The sequence below is a fragment of the Rhamphochromis longiceps genome, linkage group LG10 (assembly GCF_057381845.1).
Source record: "Rhamphochromis longiceps isolate RC_006_pf linkage group LG10, R_longiceps_female_GT1.1, whole genome shotgun sequence".
In the NCBI taxonomy this organism is placed as follows: Eukaryota; Metazoa; Chordata; class Actinopteri; order Cichliformes; family Cichlidae; genus Rhamphochromis; species Rhamphochromis longiceps.
Genome location: NC_140566.1, coordinates 27,761,737 through 27,775,044, shown reverse-complemented (window position 1 = coordinate 27,775,044; position 13,308 = coordinate 27,761,737). Strand labels below are relative to the sequence as shown.

The 13,308-nt window shown below is 38.6% G+C and overlaps 1 protein-coding gene and 1 long non-coding RNA gene across 3 annotated transcripts in view; one reads left to right on the top strand and one right to left on the bottom strand.

Moving 5' to 3' along the window:
* zbtb16a (zinc finger and BTB domain containing 16a) overlaps positions 1–7,363 on the top strand; it is a 146,932-nt gene extending 139,569 nt beyond the window's left edge. For both annotated transcript variants that reach the window (XM_085421217.1, XM_085421218.1), the window contains exon 7: positions 1,278–7,363. In XM_085421217.1, coding sequence (XP_085277343.1) covers positions 1,278–1,507 — 230 coding nt within the window. In that variant the 3' untranslated portion in view covers positions 1,508–7,363. The remainder of the gene's footprint in view (positions 1–1,277) is intronic.
* Positions 7,364–10,861: 3,498 nt separating this feature from the next.
* LOC146661144 (uncharacterized) lies at positions 10,862–11,899 on the bottom strand. Its single transcript, XR_014913573.1, has 2 exons — positions 11,725–11,899; positions 10,862–11,256 (listed from the first exon to the last, which is right to left on the bottom strand). It is a non-coding gene; the product is annotated as an uncharacterized LOC146661144 (long non-coding RNA).
* Positions 11,900–13,308: the final 1,409 nt, after the last annotated feature.

Here is a 13,308-nt window from a genome sequence, read left to right as displayed (position 1 = left end):
TTGAATTTTACAGTTTTTACAAGTAATAACAAATAAAGTATATGTTAAATTATCCTCTGCATGTACTTTAAAACTGCTGGCATAATATTCCATGTATATTCGTTTTAATAGCAGAACATCTCCTTTTCTTTTTCTTCTGTTGCACAGCCTGATGTAACTAAAACCTTGATCCTTCAAAAATCTCTTTACACAGGGGTATTTTAATAAAATAATGACATGGAAACAGTTCTATCCCTTTAAAGTAAGAATAATTAGTAAACAAATCATCATGTGCGCTGCTGCTGTGAGGGGATACTTTGACTGGACCTGACGGGTATTCTATTTATTTCTCAGAGGTGAGAAAACTGCACTAATGTACTTGGAGCTTTTTATTCTCCTCTCACTTCTGATTTGTATCAATTATCGAAGGCTGTTGAGAATGACTTTAAAGAGTTACCATTATCTTTTACTGGTGCACAGTGTCGTCTGGAAGACATTTGGGATTTCACCTCTGGGTTTTGACTTGTCACTTTTTAGATGCATCGTTCAATTATCATAATAGCGTCAATGTTTCTTGTGAGCCACACAGAGAAAAAAATCTCTTAGTGGTGATGGGATTTTTTTTCTCTCCCACAACTTTTACTTCTTTGGTGCAAAAGACACCATGTTTAAACTGTCGGTAGATTTGGGTTGATTACATCTTGGGTCTGGCTGTTGTCCAAAGACATAAAGATGGCAACACAAGGTCAAAACAGACCATGTAGTGAAACCTAACTGACAGGGATGAACCACCTTCACCTTAGCTCCTCTTTTGAGGCAATGTTTAACTTGAAAATCTGTAAGATTTTTCTGACATCCAGATATTCAAAATAACCTAGTATACCTTTGACTGCTGCGGCCTTGGTGATTGAAGACACAGAACAGTAGCTGAATCCTCAGAAGCAGCTCAGACAGTTGCTAACCTGTTGGTCCATTTGCTGTTTGTGTGTTTATCTGACTTATGTTAGAAAAAAAAAATATATATATATATATATATATATATAACTCAAATGTAATTTAAAATCGTTGGCTGTAGAAATACACACATTTTTTACTGCATTTTGAACAGCAAGGATTTTTCTCATTGCATTAAATAAAGTTAATAAGTTTTAAGGCAAAGAAGCAGAAGTCATGCACTTATCAGTAACATCTTACAGACTAGTACAGTTTTTCCATCCCTCTAATGGATTTCAGTACTGAATTCCTTTATTTGCTGTTTAACGTCACACTTAGGCTAACACTGTTGTCTTCATCTTTAGGTGAGAAGCCATTCGAGTGCAAGCTGTGCCACCAGCGATCCAGGGACTACTCGGCCATGATCAAGCACCTACGCACCCACAATGGCGCCTCGCCCTACCAATGCACCATCTGCCTGGAGTACTGCCCCAGCCTGTCAGCCATGCAGAAGCACATGAAAGGCCACAAGCCCGAAGACATCCCCCCAGACTGGCGTATAGAGAAGACCTACCTGTACCTCTGCTATGTCTGAGTCTAGGAAAGTGAATGAAGAGGGTAGGGGATGGGTTGAGAGGTAAGGGGAATGTAACAAAGCGGATAGGAGGCATGAGTGTTGACGATCGAGGAATGTCAACGAGAAGTGACTGGAAAGCAAGAGGGTTTGTTTTCTGTTTTTTGTTTTCATGCAAAGGCAAGCGATGAGGGCGGGGTGGGGGGAAAGGGTGGTGATGGTGGGGCAAACGTGCTAAGAAGAGGAAGTCTTGGACACGGAGATCAATTCTCCACCATTGTTCGGATTCACCGGGTCATTCACTACATCTGCAACTGTGTTATTGTTTCAGGTCATTTCATGCAGCGCCATAAAGTGAGCAAGCTGCAAGGAAGTGACTTCTTGGATGCTGCTGAGTTGAGAAAGCAGATTCTCAAGGGCTATCTGAACCTCTACATCCATGCTGTCGGGAGCCTTCACTGCGTTTTGAGGTCTTGTTTTGCTCAAAAAATGGAAAACTTTTTGGGGGGGTTTTGTTCTGCAGTGGTACTTTGTGCTTTCATGCTCAAAGTATCACTGCAAACCTACATCTTTCTGGTTACGAACTACATAAAAAAAATATCTCAGAAGAAGACTGAGACATGTTTTTTAACATGCATGCATCCTGAAGAAACTAATACTGTGGAGTAAATGAACAGCTTTGGGGGGGACATACACGCAACCTTCTCCTTTTCCAGTAGAGGATGTATAGGTTTTGTCACCTTTTTTGTTTTATGCATGAGCAGTTTTCACAGAAATCTGCCCGTTATCCTGTCCATGTCTGAAAAACCTTCAGATCCCAATGGTGGCAGTGAGATAGCCCCTGAGAATCAGCAGCAGAGCCGGTAGGCTTATGCAGTAGATGAAAACAGTTGAACTGGACGAGTAGAAGCATTAATTTAATGCTGCAAACCAAGCACCCATTTGGTTGTGAGTGGGGAAAATGCTAGCGCTGCTCTTTGTCGGAAGTGTCGAAAGTGTTCTCAGTAGTCTTCCTCGTTCTGCATCTCTTTCAGATGAGGGCTGGAGAAGGTTGAGTCACAACTGGCCACTCACGGTTCTCCCCAGAGAGCCACAGGCTAACTTGTGTTACTTTTTCATCATATATATACATACATATATATATATTTTTATTTTTTATCTTTTTTGCTCTGCATCGTAGTTTATTACGGCTTAATTGCACAAGTAAAACAAACTACGACAACAGTCTCTGTTTGACGTCAGCAAGGTATATACTTTTTTTTTCATCCGCTCATAACTCGCTACAATATTTCACATTAAACCCTGCCTATTCACTTATTGAGCAATAGATAACTGGACTGCTTGTATCCATGTACGTTTAACCAGATGACTATCATTTTTCCCACACTAACAAGAAAGTACATAAACTGACTGACACGCAAACACTTCAACTGCAAGAGATCTGTCAGTTCACCGGAGTGATTTGAAATCCAAGCAGCGGAAAGTGACTTGGGAAAAGGTTGCTGTCTGTGAGAGTCCTGTGACTTTACCTGCTAGTTGTAAATGTTGAGGATGCCTTAGCTGCACACCTTAATGTTTGTCATAGGTGGTGTGGCAGTTTGAAGACTGTTATATGGCATAGTGACATGAATGTGAACGCTTGTAAGCCCGGCTTCTACTACCATGTAAGCATACATACTGTAGCAGGTTAATGCTGCCTTTCAGTCAGTAATTCCCAGGTTATGATTAGTTTCCAGTGGGTCACACTGGAAGACTTTCTCCATCCAACATTAACAGCATGCATGCTTACGTTCCAGCAGGCAAGACTTGCTGGGCTACGCACCTTTTCATCCACGAGCCCCAGGTCATTGTGTGGAAGTGAGGTTTATTTTGGAATGTGCACCACTTGAGTACTGGCAGGTCCTGCGTTATGTTACAGATATTGTATTCAGATGATGCATATTCCCAAATGTAGTTGCACTGATTTGAATTACCACTGAGGCTTTTGGCAAAGATATAGCTAAAAGGATGTGTGTTGGATACCTGTTTACAACACAGCATAGGGAAAAGGGTAACAGCTGTAAAGCAGGCGTGATATTTCATGCTAAGCTGTAACACTGACCTTGGTTCTCTTGGGGGGGGAAAAAAACACATAACCTGAGAAACTCCTGCTCCAACATTTTCTCTGACTACAAGTCGGCAAAGTCTTTTCTTACACCTTTGAAATGCAGCATTAGACCTTTACGGTATACGCAGTCAGGTATTATGGTTGAACCTTGGGAGTTTTGATGAATATCACTGCACGTCACAGCGTTGTATCTGGTTGATCACATATCCAAGAAGGGGGAGATCACTGATTGGACGAGACACAGCCCAGCAGCTTAGGGGGCGACCAGTAAGATGACAGAATAAATCAACTCTTTCTCTGTGGTTTTTGTCCCTGCACTTCGTCTCTCTCTCTCTCGTCTTGTTTTGTTGTTGTGGGTTTTGTTTTTTTCTTATGATTTACCTTGAGTTTGATCTCAACACATTGTACTTGAATTACCTCGTTTTTGTGACCTCATGTTCCTTTTGTGTATTTTAATTTTCCCTTTTGTTTCATTCGTTTTGTTTTGTTGTTTTTTGGGGGAGTTCTTCTTTTGTTTTTATTTGTTAGTTAGCGTGTGTTGGAAAGGTGCATTGCGAACATGATTGAAGCAATGCGTACACGGAAAAAAAAAATAAGTGCCACGGCGAAGAGATTTGTTTGTTTTTTTCTTATGTTGCGTATTTCTTTGTGCATTACTCGTTACCAAACTTGGTATTATTAACCCTGCTTGTTAAAGAGCTGGAAGGTTTGGTCATTTGTTATAAAAGCTACCTCTAAGTTGTCGTGTTGGTTTTTTCTTTTTCTTGTTTTTTTCTTGGTAAAAGCACATTTTTTGCATTTGTGTTTTGCATTGTTTCATCTCATGCTTTTTTTTTTAAGTTGATTTATGATTGTCTGTTTTTTTAAGCAAAATGTATATAAAAGGATGAGAGATAACAAAGTAGAGGCTGATAGGATGAGAAATGCCAAATGATGTTTATTCTTCTCTTATAGTCCCCCCAAACCTGCACCTCCAACCACAGAAGAGCAGAGAGAATGGAGGGGGAAAAAAGCAATTTTGAAGCCTTAAGTGATGAGGGATACAGCAAATAAGAGGAAGTACTATTGCTTTTAAGAGGGTTTAAAAACAAGAATCTAAACTTGAACATATGTGAATAGAATTGTAGTTTTGTAATGTGAAAAAAACAAAAAAAAAACCAGAAAGTTCGTCTAAAAAAACGCTGAACCACCCAGGACAGGTCATTTTTGCAGTGATGCAGAGTGCGTTGGACAATTGGAACTGGAAGTGGTAATCAAAAAAGGAGGGAGAAAAAACCACACATAAAACAAAAGGTTAAAAATAGAGATTCTCTCAGCAGACAAGCTCTCTTGAGAAATGAGTGTATTCCTGAACAAGAGCCAATAGAGGCAATTTGATATATAAAAATTGTGATATTTTTGTATTCAGTGTCAGTCCTTTTTCCATTTGTGGAGGGTTATAGCAGGGCACAAATATTTGTATTTCTTTTCTTTTTTTTTTAACCTGTTTTTTTTTTTTCTCTTTTTGGGTGTGAATCATTTTATTTGCCTTGCTCCTCTTTGATATTGTTGAACAAAAAAACATGTGTGTGAACATATTGTAATAATAAGTGTTGCTTTCTGGATGTCAATTGCATTGTAGGTGAAGGACTAAATCTATCCGCCACAAATTTTACGAGTGTGTGTGTGTGTGTGTGTGTATGTGACAAAGTTAAGAGAGAAAAAAAAAAGAAGAAAAAAAAAAGATGATAATATGCGGGGCGGCAGGGGGACGCGGCCAAACCGACCAATTAGTACTTGTCATTCATGATTTTTCAATCAAACTTGACTGTCGACATGTTTTTTTGTTTTGTTTTTGTACTTGAAAAAAAAAGAAAAAAGAAGGGATGGCATGTCCCGTGGTGTCTTGCCATTTTATTCTCTAACACTGTGATTTGAGGGAGCTTCTTTTCACCCTCGCATAATATCCACCCACTATAATATACCCAGTCACGGTTCAGTCTGAACACCACAATGCAAGACCTGTTCAGTCACATTATTCCTATCATCATCCTCTGAATGTTTTCTACTTTCTTGTGCAGGTGAAAGAGTGCATGAAAGAGTGTGTAACTGTGTGTGTGCGTGTGGGTGTGTATTAGTGGAAAAATGCACTAAACAGATCAGATACAAAATAAATGATATTCTATGCCACTTTTTTTCTGTGGGAAAAATATATATATACATTGGCATTGATATAGTTCTTCCCTCAGTGTTTCTCCGATGTTTCTGTACTATCTTTGTGCCTAAAAATGGAAATTGTTCAACAAAAATATCCATCTATCTGCGCTTAGTTTCTGTATTTTCAGAAGAAAATAAAAATGGTGTCTCCAGCGCCCTAGGGATGTCATGACGCTCTAAAATGACCTGATTTTCTTTCTTTTTTTCCTTTTTAATCCTGAATAGAGCAGTGCCTCTTCTTTTCTTGTTTTTTTTCAAGGACTGCAATAAACCCTTAATGCTATTGAAATAGCAACTAGGATTGTGCATTCGCTTCTGTTCTTTGGCTCTGCTCTATGATTGGCTCCCAGAAGCATTTATTTAGCAACACAAAACAAAACATGGGGAAAATTTACTGAAATTTGTGCTGCAGTCGTGAAACTATTAGAGACTTTTGGGGACGAGATCTGCTTTGTGATTTATTTTTCTGTTTTCTTGCGAGCAAACGAGGCCCCGAGTCTGCTTCTCTAATTCTAATTTTCTCTTTTTGTCAGCAACAGGTTTGCTGAGCAGAACATTTTATTGTTCTGGAAAAAATGTAAAAAAAAAAAATGATAAAGAAACCTCCATTTGGGTAGGTTAGCACCGGGGTATTACCCTTCTGTTGCTTCAGTTTTGTTTGTTTTTTAAGTACTTTTTCTTTGCTACAAAAAAGCATTTAAGAGGGGATGTTCAATTCGTCAGAGAGGAATCATGGCATCCCTGGACCTGGCACTCTGTGTTTGGGTGTGGTGTTTCTAGAACAAAGTAGCCATTTCATGCAGTGTTGCAATGCATGTGTCATCGAGGTCTAGACTAAACTTGTTTGAGTAACAAAGCACCAAGACATTGTATTTTTTTATATTAGCACTGAGGACCAATTGCCCTGTCGGACCAAGCATAACAAAGCTTTTTATGTAACAAAGCTTTTCTCTCTCTGTCTTTCCCTGGCTTGTCTGTGCTACTTCTTTCCTCCATTGTTGTGACAGCACAAGTGCCAGTCAAGTTGCTCTATATTAAGAAAATAGTGTTTTTATTATGATTTGAATGGTTATAGTTTTTGTCTACCTCAGCACCTAATCTTAGCCTAATCTTAGAAGGTGCCCAATTATTATTTTTTATTTTCTTTATTTTGGTCTCTTATTGTTGTCAGGTATATAAATTTTTTTTTTTTTTTTTTTTTTTTTTTTTTTTTTTTTTTGGGAGAAAATTGGCATTAGAGCTTTGCAAAGGTCCTTTGTCTTTTCCAGCGACAACGTGCTATTTCTTTCTGTGGCAGTACGTTTCCTGTTGAGCTGTGCCACCAATCTATAGCCACTGTCTGTTGATATAGAAGTTGTTCTTTTTCGTTTCTTTCCATGTAGAATCAGACACATCTCTTTGTAACATTTCAGTGTTCTCTGATGGAGTGTGAAAAAAATAAAAAGGAAAAATAAAAGAATTATGCTGCAGGTTTTCTTCTCCATGTTGTCAATAAAGTCAATGTTGTGCCTTTGATAGTGAAAATATAACGATTTTTTGTTTTGTTTTTTTACATCCTACTAACAGTAGATTGTTTTTGTTTGTTTTTTTGTAGTGAAATTTTTTTGTAATTTTATTTAAGAGTCTCATAACAGAAATCAAATCATGATGTTCAGTTGTATACTTTCAAACTGCAGTTAGAAAAAAAAATAAAAAATGGACTTCATGTTGTCTGTGTTAGCCCTCTTTCTGGCTCACTATTTTATTTACAGTAGTGGAAACCCTGTTTCACAAGAGACAAAGACTCACAACTTTTGAATCGTTGTTAAAGTTACATACAAACTTTGGCAAAAGTAGGAAAAAGTCTGCGTGGAATAGCTGCAGACATCTATCAGGGTAGATGGACAGTACTTCCACATTCAGTATTATCCTAAAAACTAAAGGCATTAAATAAAAGAGCAAGGTATTATATATCTCAAAGAAAATAACTATTATACTGCAGATATGAAAATACCAAATAAATAAACGCCAAAGACGACCGGTTACATTTAAAGGACCAGTGAATATGAGAGATTTTATCTTTATCTCATTTTATCTCAACACAACTCACCATATGCTGTACTTTTATTTTCAGAATGACTATATCAATAATATTATTGTATAACTAGTATTTAATCTGGTGAAAAGACATTATTTTTACTCATTTTTAAAACTAAGATTTCGTCCACTCTTGCTTTACTTTATTGTAATGTGGGCAGGGTCATGTTTACGAGCAGCAAGACATACTTAAAGCAAAAAATAAATATCCACATTAAGTAACCGGAATCAACGTTTTATAACCATTTCAAAGTATCTGACTGATGCCACCATCAGTTTTCTGTGAATCTGCTTTATTTTTCAACAAATGCTCAGAGCTGAAGTGCATTCAGTTGTCTAGCTTTGCACTCAGCATCTGGCTGTTTGCCACCAGTTCTCACTCATAATGTACTAACGGTAACTGTTGCACCACTTCAAGCCTGACTGCCTTTTGTCTGTTCAGTCGCTAATGCCATAGAGGTCATAAATGCTATCATTAGATATGCAGGGGCATGTTTATCTGCGCACCTGTGCTCTCACACAGGCATGATTGTCATTAGAGAGGAAGCGAAGCAAGACAAAAAATGTTCCGATTTTGCACAAAGATAGACGACCCCAAACAGGGGGTTTTTCTGTGGCAAGTTATAGCTGATGTTTATCACCTGTTATCATTTTGCATCGTTGGTCAAGCTCACATCAAAACATCAAATATTTTGATATAGCATTTAAATTTATACAGCAGGTATTGAATAATTGTTCCACGGTTTTAGAGCAGTAGATCATTGTGAAGCTAAAGAAACAGCCAGTATTTAGAGAGGCTTAATCCCTGTCTTTAAAAGTAAAAAGAGAAGATCAGTCTATGAGTCCAATATCTGTTTCAATGCAGCGAAGTCTTCTTTAATTAGGAGAACTTTTAACAAAAGGATCACAATGAAACTTTTGATCACTTAAGACAAGTTTAAGACAAATTTGGAAGTTCGATTCTGCACATGAGCCATATTTTAGTATTTCTAGTAGTCATAAACTATATTTAACTGTCCACTATTAAAGGTTTTTATTAAGAGATAACACAGTGAAATTTTCCTTTTTTTTAATTCCAAGTTTTCTGAAACTGTTCACCGTAATTAAACAAATGAGGTATCTCATTACTTATTTAGCAATTTGCAGACACTGACAGGAGAAATAGAGGAAAATGAACACAGAAATCTGTGCTTGGTTATTTTGTGAACCCTAGTTTGACCAAATATAACAAGCCAGAAATCACCTTTGCATTGCTCATTGGATTTGTAACCACTGCTATTGCAGGGACTCTCTGCCATTTGGTCTTAGAGCTGAAAAAGCTTGTCGGGTGAGAGGTGAAGCATCTTCAAGAAACTTAAAGAAGTCCCATCAGTTTTCCTTCGAATCTCCTTAGATTACCATGAGCTGGATAACTGAGAACCTACACTGCTATTGTTTCTACACATGCTTCACTAATAATATTTTGTCACTTCGTCACTGATGCATATCTCATCTGAATTCGACAGCCAATTAAAACAGTTACTACTTTTGTCAGTCAGACTTTTCTCTCCTTAATATTGTCCAGCATGACGTTTTTTGGTTGTTTGTTTTTTTTTAGTCAAATCAAATATGTATGAAAAAGTAAAGAAAGCACTTTCTATTTTACTGGAGCACTCAAAGTGCTTTATACAACATGCTTCATTCACCCCTTCATGCTTTTTTTCCAGTACAGCATTTTTCCAGTCTTCTGATATCTAGTTTGAAATGTAGCCTCGGTTTTCTGACCTTAGCTGACAGGAGTGGCATCCTGTATGGTGTTCTGGTGCTGCAGCTCATCTGCATCAAGTTCCAGTGTGTTGTGAGTGTTCTGCATACCTTCGTTGTAATGAATCATTATTTGAGTTGCTGTGACCTTCCTATCAGCTCAAAGTAGTCTTCTCCTTTAACCTCCGCTATCAACAAGGCTTTTTGTTTTCTCTTTTCTGACCGTTCATTGTAAACGTAAGAGATAATTGTGTAGGAAAATTCCAGTAGATCAGCAGTTCTGACCAGCCCATCTGGCATCAACAACCATGCCACACTGAGTCACCTTTCTTCCTAATTCTGATACTTGGCTTGAGTTTCAGCAGCTCATCTTGATCATGTCTGTGTGCCTAAGTGTTTTGAGATAATGCCATGTGATTGGCTGTAACATTTGAGTCAGTTTTTCCTCAGCTGGTTTGATGCAGCAGAAAAGTCTCTCTTAATGCAGTTCTCACAACACTTCAGACATTTTTCATAACGCAGAATCAGCTGTGCAAAAGACACTGAAAGATTCAAAATACCCTTTTCACATTTATCAAAACACGAATAGTGAGTCAATCACTTCAACTCTGTGATGAAAGAATCAAACCCTTTCACCACTCTTTAAAGAATTAGTCATTGAAATGTTTAGTTGTTTCTTTGTCTTAAACCCTTAGTGACTTTGAGAGATTTCTGCAAAAATGTGAAGGATTTTTTGACACTTTACAAAATTGCTGAAATTGAGAAAAGCTAAATAATACCCATTAAATTCTATGCATCAGAAAACGGACAAGTCAAATATATATAATCTGAGACCTGAACACCAACTACTGTGTGGGCCAGAAAAGTCACGCTACATACATTTAGCAACCACTTTATTAGATATGCTTGTTCCAATGCTTGTTACAGTAATCCAAATATCTAATCAGCCTTTAACATCAGCAGCAACTCAAAGTATTTAGGCATGTAGACATGATTAACTTAAATAACCACTCATTAGAAACAGGCTAGGCAGAAGAGCATCCCTGAAAGTACAACATGTCTGGCCTTGAAGGAGATCTGTACTTCAGATGGGTACAGAAGACCACACTGGGGGCTACACCCATCAGCTAATAACAGAAATACCTAATGTAACCAGTATGTAACAAAATATATAAACAATGGGCAAATCAGAAGATTTCAGGAACGACAGGAGCCCAGAGGATGGGTAACCACAATGAAAACACAACTGCAAATGATGAAGCAATAGTTCAACTGTATTTGAAATTTGTGCACTGTATTGCCTTTACAATAACAACCAAAATTGTGTGTGCGCGCACAGATACCCAAAATAAAAAAGAAAAGAATGTTAGACCCGGGTCTTTTAAAGTGTCAATAGGATCCAGATCAGGCCTGTTTGGTGATCTGGTGAGTTATTGGTGTGAGTTCAGTCCACGATCGATGTATGGTTTGCACTGTCCTGTCCTACCACAGTTCAGGCAACCAGACTTCAAGATTCAATTCCAAATGGGCTGTGGCTCGCCATCCATTGCAATGGAAAATTATTCCTCTTCTGCGGATTTCCACAAAGTCTGTAATCCAATGTTCTCCGAGGAGTCTCGGCTCCTTTCTCCAACTCAAAAAACCTGACCTAAGAGTGAGGTCAGAATTACTTCAAATGAACATGGTTCACACTTAACTAACACTTCTGTTTAAAGTATAAATCATGAACAAAATGTGTTTCAATTTCTAATGTTGTACAACTAATCAAATTCTAAACGTTTTCATTACATGGCAATGTAGCTATCACCAATCATTAAAGCAATTCACACTGCTCATTAAAAGCAGCAAACTCAATATACTCTGCTCACGGTCAAGTAACAACAGTGATGAATAAAACACAATAAAACATTTCAATACAACAGATAGACATACTGTTTTTTCCTTAACCTAACAACAGCTAATAAGTTCTCAACTAACGCTTAACAACGGGAGTGAGCGTTTAGCACACTCGCTAGCTACTTGCATAGTACCGTCACCATTAGCGTTTGTTTTTTGAAGCGAACAACATTAACATTTCAGGATGCCGATCAGCGGCTATAACAGTTTCGTTACTCACCAGTGCAAAGCACTTCGTATTCATAAAACTAGCTTCGGCTATCCAAATCTGGCGGCTAATCAAGCAGACACCAACAGCTTCGCTGTTTCAACAGCTACCACGTTTTCCCCACAGGTACTGCTATGGCGCGTGTGGTCTAAGCAGCCTTAGCAGCGCAACCAAACATGAAAAACAAGGCGGGACAAACAATCCCATTGGTTGGACTGCATTTGTATCCAGGTCAAAAAATAACCTTTGAGAAACAAAATAAATAAATAAATAACACAAATAATGCAATTCCATACAAAATAATTTGGATTTTTTCCTTTAGAGTCTCTCTCCAATCATGAGTGCTTTTAACTGAACAAAATAAAACACCTTTAATAATAATTACAATAAACAGTCTCTAATTCCATCTGTTTGCCACTGGGCTACACTCTCCCCTCCTAAATTCATGCAAGTCCCTTTGCATGGGAGATGGCTGTGACCTCACCACTTGAGAGAGTGGCTCCTGGTAAGTTCCAACCTCCTTACTCTCTTGCAAAGCATCAGTAAAAGCTAAGCTCAAGCCTTGGAATAAGGATTGCACAATAGATATCAGTGGATTACCCAACTGGGTGTACTGCAGTCTTTCTGGCGGACCTCTATTCCTCACTGAACGTCGAAGAGTGTCCGTTTTATCACCTTCCACGCTCTGTTGTGAATCTTCTTTGTTAAAGGCCTCAGGCTCACTGTCAGAGTCTTCTCTGCTTAGAAGAACATCTCCCTGAAAGGTGGATGTGTCTGCTAAGTCATTTCCACTTCCAGGTACATCAGCAGCTGAGCGTTTTTCACTCACGGCATCCAAGGCAGTATCCTCCAAAATGATTTCTGCATTTCCATGAGACAAGTCTTCTCTGACTACCGTATCATTAACAGCTAAGCAGTCTTCAGTTAAATTTATCTGTGCTGCCTCACCATCATCGGTGTCAGGGGATGATTTTGGAATCTCGTACAATGTGGTGAATCGAATGGTTTCTCTGGGACGCCTCTCACGAAACCAAACGGTATCCTCCTCTGTCTCAGAAGGTTCAGTCTCATCATACTGTTTAGCTGATTGCCGTGTTACAGGCTTGCGTGTGGAGTTTGTCATAACAGGCTTCTCCTTAGTGGGTGTGACAAAACCACAAGGGAGTAGGAGATCTCGATGGACAGTTCGCCAAGGAGCGTCTCTGTTCTCAGGTTTTATTGTGTAAACTGGGAGATCTCCCGCCTGCTTTACCACCACATAAACATCTGACTCCCACTTATCAGCAAGCTTATGTTTCCCTCTTAGGCGTACAGCACGCACTAAAACTCTGTCTCCTTCTTCCAATTTAGAAGCGGTTACACGCAAGTCAAATCTGGTCTTATTCTTGTCAGCAATCCTGTAACTCTCTTCCAGACGTGACTTCAAACTTTGCACATATTGCGAATGTGACTTGTAGCCGTCGTCTCTGAGGGGAAGACCAAAAGCCAGGTCAATGGGCAATCTGGGTTTACGGCCATACATTAATTCATAAGGTGAGTACCCTGTAACGTCGTTCTTTGTACAATTGTACGCATGAACCAATGGTTTCACAAAGC